General features: G+C 44.2%; 1 protein-coding gene across 1 annotated transcript in view; it reads right to left on the bottom strand.

The window, feature by feature from the left end:
• Positions 1–2594: 2594 nt before the first annotated feature.
• LOC133340007 (uncharacterized) overlaps positions 2595–10622 on the bottom strand; it is an 8215-nt gene continuing 187 nt past the window's right edge. The window contains exons 2-8 of the mRNA XM_061548101.1: positions 8682–8981; positions 7836–7927; positions 7629–7738; positions 7194–7312; positions 6598–6730; positions 5002–5095; positions 2595–3011 (exon numbers count right to left, since the gene is read on the bottom strand). Of these exons, the coding sequence (XP_061404085.1) occupies positions 2595–3011; positions 5002–5095; positions 6598–6730; positions 7194–7312; positions 7629–7738; positions 7836–7927; positions 8682–8949 (1233 nt within the window). The 5' untranslated portion in view covers positions 8950–8981. The remainder of the gene's footprint in view (positions 3012–5001; positions 5096–6597; positions 6731–7193; positions 7313–7628; positions 7739–7835; positions 7928–8681; positions 8982–10622) is intronic.

Genomic DNA, 10622 nt, shown 5'->3' on the forward strand with positions numbered 1-10622 from the left:
GTGTTAGGTGTGTGTGAGTGTTAGTGTGAGTGTTAGTGTGTGTGTGAGTGTTAGGTGTGGTGAGTGTTAGGTGTGTGTGGTGTGAGTGTTAGGTGTGTGTGAGTGTTAGGTGTGTGTGAGTGTTAGGTGTGTGTGAGTGTGTAGTGTGTGTGAGTGTTAGGTGTGTGTGGTGTTAGGTGTGTGTAGGTCTGTGTGTGTGTGAGTGTTAGGTGCTTTGTTGTTTGCGATCCAGAACAGAACATCCCGGTTGACACATATGGAGGCATCATTACCACGCGGCGATTCGCTCAGCTACCCCCGACGCAAATATCTGCTCTCAATCCACCACAGCGTCAAAGTGATACTCGCCTGTGCTCCGTCAATATCAACCCGTGTACGAAGGCAAATAAAATATTTCTATCGCGCCACGTTGGATTAAAAAACACACCGTCAGAAAAGATCGTGTTAACGGTTCAAAGAGAGTTTTTTTTTGTCAAAACTTGTGTAAACAAATCACTACTGTAGCTATTCCAGGGAATTGCACATTCGAATTGAACGTTCCCATGCGCTGTATGCACCTGGTACCAGTTTACATGAAAGGCAGTGATTGCTACAAAATATAAAGCACATTGCAAAACGTACACGTGGTTTTGGGCTCCGTATGCAAACTCAAACATTGGATATATTTTTTCCGAGTGGTTTATCCAGAAAAACAATTCCTCAAATTGTACTTTAAAGGTTTTTGGCTTTTAATCAAAGCTCAATAATATCAACAGCCCTTGTTCAATCCACTCCAAGATGCAGACAGTGACCAGACGGGTACTTCACCAGTGGTCAGCACCCAAACAATCAGCAGTTCGGACGTCACCCTCAAACTCGGGTTTCTGAATCCACAGCACAATCACGTTCCTTCACAGTGGCCAGCTAGGAACTTGGTTGGGCAGAAAGCTCGCGGTCACGTGACGCACTTCAACCAATCCGCGAGCGTGCTACACGGTGGGAGGGGCTATGCACGACAGACAAATAATCCCTGGTGGTGGTGGGGAACTGTTGTTCCTACCTGTAACAAAAAATTAACCCGTAAAAACAAAGTTTTTCACTCTAAATCCTTTATATGCGTGGCGACTAGAGTCCTCTTGTCCTCTGGCTTGAGATGGCTGCCACCTATGGGTCAGATGATTGCCTGCCACCATTAAGCAATTGGTAATTAAATATTTATAAAAAAAATTCCCTAAAAAGTGTAAAATTTGGGAAAAAATGTTTCACGAACATAAATTGTCACGCACAACGAGTCTGTGTGCAAAATGTCAGCTCGATTGGATGACGGGAAGTGGGTTAAAAAACGACCGAAACATTTGCACGGTCCTAAGCAAGCAAGCAAGTGAACTTAATATATGGATTTTAAAAAAACCCACTGCATATATACGCTTAAGACAGTTCCATGAACACTAAGTGTAGACAGGTGTTGTTTTCTCTACATCTGCTACCAGCAGCAAAGTCTATAAAACTTTGCAGAATGGAACATGTCACAAATCAACTTTTATTTAGGCATTTTTGGGGTTGTTATCAAGTAGGTGAGAGCAGACAGGCCCCGTACAACAATCTTCTGGAGTATGAGAACATCTGATTTTGCAAAAACCTTCCCACTTCGTGTTCATCCTTCCAAAAGATGCAAATTTGAAACGATCTTTCAACAGTCGAGCAAATGCAACACAACAAAAAAGCACATTTCTCTGAACATGGCTATCTCCTCTGCACGGAAACAAAACGTGTTGTATATTTCAACTCCAGATGACCTAAACGGCACGTTTTATCTTTAGACGTGACTTTACCGAAAAAACCAAAGAATAATTCCTGCAGTCACGAAAGCTCCAAAATTAAGAAGGAACAAAACTGACAAGTCATTCACTTCTTTCTTGGAAGAGACAAGTTCCTGCCTTGGGTAGTAAAGCCAAGATGCTGCTTTATATTTTATTGACTGCATTCTGTAAAAAAAAAAACTATGCAAGCAAGCTCAAATGAATTTCGATTTAAAGCTTTCGTGACTGCAGGGATTCATCTTCTTGGTTCTTTCGGTAAAGTCACGTAGAAGGGAAGTAATAAAATAATAATAAATAAAAACAGACTGTCTTCTCGACAGACCTGTTCTTCACCTGAGGACGGCTGCTTGCGTTGTGGCCGAAACGTCGTGAGAATTAATTTATAAAAAAAATGTGTTATTACTATTTTATTATTTCCATTCTACGTGACTTTACCGAAAGAACCAAGAAGCTCAAAGGAAGTTATCGAAACTGTGAGTGAAACGACACCAGCTTATCTTCTTGGTTCTTTCGGTAAAGTCACGTAGAAGGGAAGTAATAAAATAATAAATAAAACATCATAAAATAATTCTCACGACGTTTCGGCCACAACGCAAGCAGCCGTCCTCAGGTGGAGAACAGGTCTGTCGACCGTGACTTTACTGAAAGAACCAAGAAGATGAATCCCTGCAGTCACGAAAGCTTTCAATCAAAAGACACCAGCTTATTTACCCCAAGGGCTTTTCATACAAAGTGCAACCCATGGCCCACACAACCTCCCACCATCATCCATCTATCGCTCACCCCCCTCCTCTCTCACTCCAGCCCCTCTTCTTCTTCGATGTCAGAGCATGAAGACAATCTTGGCATCTTGCTCCTGGGCACCTCCAGGCTGCTACTGCCTCCCCAGCTGCGAGAACGAGGAAAGTCAACGGCTTGGCGAGCGTGCGCTCGCAAATTGTATTTGGCAATGCTGCTTTTGCGATACCGATTGCCGACAGAGGACAGATGACTGCCAGAGGGCCGCAGCGCTGGGAACACTTTGGCACGGATGCCGTCCTTGGTGTCGATGCCGTCATCGTCGTCGTCCTCGGAGCTGAGGTGGACTGTCTCTTCACTGGACGAGCGCTGCAGCGTCGTCTCGCTGGAGATCGTGGTGGACACGCCATGCTCTTCGATTCCACTCAATAGCAGTCGCTTTTTGGCTTCTGGGACTCCCAGTTCATCCAAGTCCTAAAATCCAGCGAAATACAAAAATATGCACACACACACACACCAACTTGTGTTCAGCGATACAACATTGATAATTGGCTTTTTACCCTTCTATCTGGCAACAAAACTGACACCTTTTTACAAGGAGTCATGTTTGCATAGACCGCAATACCTTGCAGTCATAATACAAACAAAAGACATAACTCTGATAATGTATGCACTGTCCCTGAAGTTGATTGGTCCACACCCGAGACAAGTATTGTGGTCTATACAAACATGACTCCTTGTAAAAAGGTGTCAATTTTGTTGCCAGATAGAAGGGTAAAAAAACAATTATGATATTTTTACTGGCAAATGAGGTTCCCATAGTGTACGATACAACATTCTTCAAATTTCTGACGACGTGTATTCCTCAGAGCAATTAATGTACAAAATCAGTCGGTATTACCGGTAGGAACCACCTGGTTCCACCAGCCCACAGGGGATGATTGTGTCTGTCCATCGTGCATCCAAAAATGGGAGGGGTGGGCTGGGTGGGGAGGGGAGGGTGGGGAGGGGCTGGGTGGGGAGGGGAGGGTGGGGAGGGGCTGGGTGGGGAGGGTGGGGTGGGGCTGGGTGGGGAGGGGCTGGTCACCCCGTGGTGCCCTTATAAAACTCAACGTTTAACCTACTCACGACGGCTTGTGCCCGGCCCTCACAGTTGGCCATTGACCGAGCAACCCAACGTTCCTACCCGCTCCCTCCGCAGGAGGAATGTGTTTTATTTGTACCCACTACTGGATCAGGACTCCTCAGCCTCCTCACTCGAGCTATGTGACGATCCATCTATCAACTACACACGAACTAATCTCACAACTCGAATCTCTGTGGTGGTCATCCTCTTGGTGATGTGTGCTCTACTTTGGATGCCACTCCAATGCAGTCCAGTGATGTTCCCTTGCCGAAGCCCATCTACTTTTTTGCAGTTGTCAATGTTTCTTATTTGCATGTTTCGGTATCCACGTGTAATGGGTTCCGGAGACACTTGTAGAGGTAACTTCTTTATTACAATACAACACTCCAACAGTCCTGATACTCTGTTACAGCCTAGGTACACAGCCTAGGTACACAGCCTAGGTAGACAGTCTAGGTACACAGCCTAGCGACACAGCCTAGGTACACAGCCTAGATACACAGCCTAGGTAGACAGCCTAGGTACACAGCCTAGGTACACAGCCTAGGTACACTGCCTAGGTACACTACTCTGGCTATGCTCTGGGGTCCTCCGGCTACAATCCCCCTAGGGGAGGCTACCTGACCCGACCCAGCCAAGGTCCGACCCAGCCAAGGTGCGGGTCTGGACTCTGGCTTCCTCGGAACTCGCCCTCACAAGGACGTAGAGCCGGGAGTCCCAGAGTCCCACCACTGGCCCTCACAGCGTCCCGGCCCTTACAAGGACAAGCGGGACGAGGGGGTACAGGGTCCTAAGCTGGCTGGCGGGTCTTGACCTGCGACTGGCCCTGATCGGCCAGGGAGCTGCCCTTTTATGCCTCGTGCCCAACGAGGGGTGGGGTTGTGTGCGCCCCCAGGTATCCCACAGAGCACACACAGCCCCCCCTGGTGGCACCAAGGGGCTTAGCTGTCTGGGGTGCCTGGGATCCTAGCGCCTGCCGCCAAGGGCTTCTCTGCCTAGGGTCCCAGAGCCCCCTCTTGTGGCACTACAATCCTCACTACTCACCACTCACCCTCACCACTCACCCTCACCACTCAGCACTCACGCTCACCCCTCTCCCTCACCACTCACCCCTCTCCCTCACCACTCACGCTCACCACTCACCCTCACCACTCACCCTCACCACTCACCCTCACCTACACACGCATTAACTCTTTACAAGTTTAATTCCAACCTTCCATCTTCTCCAAGCTTCTTTGTGCATTTTTTTATGTTGCAGAAAAACTTAGAAATAAATCCCAATCCTGTATTCGTTAAAAAACACGCGTAGTTTGCGTGAAAGCGTCCGTAGGAACTTGCCTGCAGAGTGACGTTCATCAGCTGTTGGACACTCGACAATCCACGTGAAGTGAAATTCTCCAAAAACTCCAAGCAGTCTATTTGTTTCAGGAAGCTTGAGACACAAAAAACAACACACACACAAGGCTCCAAAATGTTAATACCAAATACAAGAAGCACGAAAAGTACTTTGTACGGCGAATTACATTAACTTGCACATTTTTACTCCGTAAACATTGCGATTAGAAATAACATGTGAAGCAACACTTACATTGCTTGTACTGTATATCCCTATGGAAAATAATGACTTTTTTTATTGGAAATCCAAGTGCAAAAATCAGCCCAAACTGCATTACGAACTTTGCTTTTCGATTTAAAGCTTTCGTGACTGCAGGGATTCATCTTCTTGGTTCTATCGGTAAAGTCTCGTAGAAGGGAAGTAATAAAATAAACATAATAAAATAATAAAAATAAAACATAATAAAATAATTCTCACGACGTTACGGCTGCTTGCGTTGTGGCTGAAACGTCGTGAGAATATTTTATCATGTATATTATATTATTATATTATTATGTTTTATTTTTATTATTTTATTACTTCCCTTATACGTGACTTTACCGAAAGAACCAAGAAGATGAACTTTGCTTTGTTTTAATTCACCCACCGACTTAAGTATTGTAGTCGAGTATACACCGATCAAACTAACACTTGAAGAACCCAGACTCGTATATAATAAAGGAGTGTTATAAACACTGCAAGTCAACTAAAAATATCTAATGCAGTGTAGAGTGCTCATCAGAATATCCGAGGCCGATACCGACCCACCTACCCAGTGACTAGGGAAGATGTTGCAGTGTAGAATACGTCAAGGATAAGCCATTTAAATAAAGCAGTGATACATCATGAAAAAGAATGGAGCGTGCAGACGCAACAGTAGAAAAGGTTTAGTAGTACAGTGCATATTATCATTATCAGAGTTGCTTCTTTTGTTGGCATTTTTGACTACTTGCGTTGTGGTCATTGCAAACATGATGCCTTGTATAAAGGTGTCAGTTTTGTACCAGTTTAAAGGGTAAACACCTACCACTATATTTTGTCGCTGCTAAAGGAGGTCTCCGTGTTTGATGATGCCTTGTATAAAGGGGTCAGTTTTGTACCAGTTGAAAGGGTAAACACCTACCACTATATTTTGTCGCTGCTAAAGGAGGTCTCAGTGTATGATGCCTTGTGTAAAGGAGTCAGTTGTTGTACCAGTTTGAAAGTGTAAACACCTACTACTATATTTTGCCACCGCTAAAAGAGATGTCTCAGAGTAGAAAGGTTATTTCAGCAAAGAATCCCTTTCATTTTGTAATTTTTTAGAGCGTGAATGATGACGATCTTCTTGCTTCTTTCGGTAAAGTCACGTAGAAGGAAAGCAACATTATTATATTATTTTATATATTATTATATTATTTTATTATGTTTTATTTTTATTATTCTATTACTTCCCTTCTACGTGGTGACTTTACCGAAAAAACCAAGAAGATGAATCCCTGCAGTCACGAAAGCTTTAAATCAAAAAATGACGACGATGTTCAAAGGTGGCGACGATGATGCACCTAAAGGGCACTTACTTGTAAAGAGCGTTGCCAGGCTTGCCGCTGTCCGGCAGGGTTCCAAGCCGGGCCCGTGGGTTGTCTCCGTCCGGTGGCCGTGGGGGACCATTGGATCCACTCGCTTCACCCGTCACAACATCCTGTGCAACGCCTGCAACCAGTGGATGAGCATTCGCAATAAAACCATTTACACCTCAACACATATACGAGTAATATTGAATTCATCCTCTTGGTTCTTTCGGTAAAGTCATCACGTAGAAGGGAAGTAATAAAATAATAAAAATCATAAAATAATTCTAACGACGTTTCGGCCACAACGCAAGCAGCCGTCTTCAGGTGGAGAACAGGTGTGTCGGAAAGACAGCGTCTGACAGACCTGTTCTTCACCTGAGGACGGCTGCTTGCGTTGTGGCCGAAACGTCGTGAGAATTGTATTTTATCGTGTTTATTTTTATTATTTATTACTTCCCTTCTACGTGGCGACTTTACCGAAAGAACCAAGAAGAGTGCGTATCACTTTGTGGCAAATTATGTCACGTCTTTCAATTCTACCGCGTGCCGCCACGTTCCGTACAGAGAAATGTGCTGCGCCGAGCAGGGAGAGCTTGCGTCACCTGATGAGGAACCTTCGCCCGCACTGGAGGGTCCCTGGCTGCCGGCCAAGACTTCCTGTGAACACTCGCTGCCGTGTCGGCTGAGGTTGGACGGCCTGCCACGCAATTCCGTCACGTATCTGGGAGGGAGAAAAAACCCAAAAAATTAACCCTCTTGATGTGCAAATTATTTTGTCAAGGCGCCCTTCCCCCCCCTTCCAACCCAGCGTATATACATGCTCCAAGCGCGTGTGCTGTTTCATTCAGACGCTGTCGCCTCGACAGACCTGTTCTTCACCTGAGGACGGCTGCTTGCGTTGTGGCCGAAACGTCGTGAGAATTATTTTATTATTTTTATCATTTTATTACTTCCCTTCTGTTGCTACCATTTAATTACAGCAGCAATCGGGAACTTCTCTCGCAAGAGCAACGATTGTCTATTTCGTGTTCACGTACTGTTGTTGCTGCAGGTTGCGCAACACATTGGCATCCGTGGGCAGCGTTCGGATTAGCTCCAGGTTTTCCTTGATTTTCTTTAATATTTCAAAATGTTCTCTCCCATGCACCTACATACATACAGACCGCAGAGCAAATTCTTTCAAACATGAAATGCTTATTGTGACATGTGATTGCGAGGAATTTAAACGAAAGCAGGTAACTTACCAGGAGGCGAAATATGTCTTCTTGGTCGGATGGCCAATTGCTGCCACAGTTGCTTGCAGTCATCAGCATGTCGTGCACCACTTTCACGCAGCCTGAGGATTTGGTTAAGTGGCAAAAGCGGACAGGTAAGGCGAGTACACGCAGGGACAATTTCTTTCAGAATAATACATTGAAATGATGTCATCATGGGACCTCCTTTGCCAGTACCAAAATATACTAATAGGGGTTTTCACCTTTTTTCTGGCAACAAAACTGATACCTTTTGCAAGGAATCATACTTACATTAACCACAATACTTGCAGTCAAATGCAAACAAAAAACAATACTCTGATAATTTATGCATTGTCTTTGAAACTGATTGGTCCACACCAGAGACAGCTTTCTTTAGAGCCTAGTCTCATATGGTGTTCGACCAGATGACGCCAAAAGGCGTCATCATGGGACCTCCTTTGCCAGTACCAAAATATACTCATAGGGGTTTTCACCTTTTTTCTGGCAACAAAACTGACACCTTTTGCAAGGAATCATACTTACATTAACCACAATACTTGGCGTCATCTGGTCGAAAACCATATGAGACGAGGCTCTAAAGAAAGCTGTCTCTGGTGTGGACCAATCAGTTTCAAAAACAATGCATAAATTATCAGAGTATTGTTTTTTGTTTGCATTTGACTGCAAGTATTGTGGTTAATGTAAGCATTATTCCTTGCAAAAGGTGTCAGTTTTGTTGCCAGAAAAAAGGGGAAAACCCCTATTAGTGAAATTATATAATTTACAAAAACCTCAAATGTGTCTTAATAGCTAGACAGCACGTGTGTGTGAACAAGGGGCAGTCAAAGTGATCACCTTGGGAGTTCGTATCAGAAGCCGCCTCTCCACTCGCTCGCTGACTGCTGCCAGAAGTGGACACCTTAGGCACTTGTGGGGTGTGCTCAACTGGCTGAGCCTGTGGAGACTGACAAGTCTGGGTTGCTGCCTCTGCCAAGGCAGGAGGATACTGCTGCACAGACTGAGCTGCATTCTGCATGGTGAGTGAAGGAGCCTTCCGATTGTTTGGAGACTGCTGCTGCTGCTGCAGCTCCTCACCGTCCTGATGCATGCACTGCTCGTCCATTTTGATATCTTGGAGATTTGAAGCTTTCGCGACTGCAAGGATTCATACTCGGTACAGTCACCGTGTAGGTAAAAAATGAAATTAAAATAAAAGAATAAAAATCACAAATCCTGCATAAATCACAAATCCTGCATAATGCACGGGCATAAGTAGTACTATTCACTTACCTGCATTTCCCATATCCCCTCCCTTTGATGCTGCTAATCCTGCATAATGCACGGGCATAAGTAGTACTAATCACATTCCTGCATTTCCCATGAATATGCTAAATTCCTCTTGATATGCAAATTATTTTGTCGAAGCGCCCTTTCCCCCCCTCCCAACCCAGCTTATATATGCTCCAAGCTCGTGTGCTGTTTCATTCAGACGCTGTCTCCTCGACAGACCTGGTTTTCACCTGAGGACGGCTGCTTGCGTTGTGGCCGAAACGTCGTGAAAATTATTTATTATTTTTATTTTTATTATTATTACTTCCCTTCTACGTGACGACTTGACCGAAAGAACCAAGAAAAATAGAAAAATCACAACGTTTCGGAAGCAACACAAGCTTCCGTCTTCAGGTGAAACAGATATTTTGCGGTGACAGTTTCACCTGAAGACGGAAGCTTGTGTTGCTTCCGAAACGTCGTGATTTTTATTCTTTTATTTATATTTTTTTATTTCATTTTGCACCTACATTTTTACATCTCTCCCCGGCGAAGCACACAATCGGTCTCGCAGGAGATTCGGCCCAGTACCTGGCCACTAAAACAAATGGCTCAGAAAACAAATGCATAAAAAAAAAATGTTATGGGCAGCCATTGTAAGGCATGTTTTACTTAACCAGCCAAAAGAGAATTTCTAGAAATTACAGGAAAAGATAAAATAGTTTAAAAACATTAGATTGTCTCTTCAACCACGACTATAGAGAAATGGTAATCGCAATAATTGTACACTTTAGACATTTTCAATGTTCAGCCCTATTAAACTTGCAGCAGTATGTAGCTAGGGTTCTCAAGTTTCGTACATAACAGGATGAATTCCACACCCTCGAAATGGCATTGCTGTTGCATTAGCATCTGTGCCGCCCATTCACTAGACTGACCAATGGCATTGTAGCTAGGTAAATACAACTCTCACAGCAACTGTCATCATCAGAGCCATTAGCGATCCGATTAAAATTCTCACGGCGTTTCGACTGCAACACAAGCAATCATCATCAGGTGTGAAATCCACAGCAAGAAAATTTGAAAAAAATTAACCCGTAAAAACAAAGTTTTTCACTATAAATCCTTTATATGCGTGGCATCGGTTTTATTTTATTCATTTCTGTTTTTCTTGAGTAAAGTTTCATTTTTATCACATTGCTATTTTAAATTAAATATGAAAAAAACATTTTCCTAAAAAGTTGTCTCGCACAACGAGTCTGTGTGCAACATGTCAGCTCGATTGGATCACGGGAAGAGGGTTAAAAAACGACCGAAAGATTTGCACGGTCGTAAGTAAGCGCGCAAGCAAGTGAACTTAATATAAAGGATTTAAAAAGGTAAAATAAAAATGCTCACAACACAAGCAATCGTCATCAGTCGTGAGAATTCCAGCAAGAACCAGCAGCCCTCCCGTGGCCTTGACACACACAAGCTGCTGCTGCTGTTGCCACGTGCTCACGATACCACGTGGACATCGACTCCACA

The sequence above is a fragment of the Lethenteron reissneri genome, unplaced genomic scaffold, assembly GCF_015708825.2.
Source record: "Lethenteron reissneri isolate LAM-NWPU_2019-01 unplaced genomic scaffold, ASM1570882v1 scaffold_635, whole genome shotgun sequence".
NCBI lineage: Eukaryota > Metazoa > Chordata > Hyperoartia > Petromyzontiformes > Petromyzontidae > Lethenteron > Lethenteron reissneri.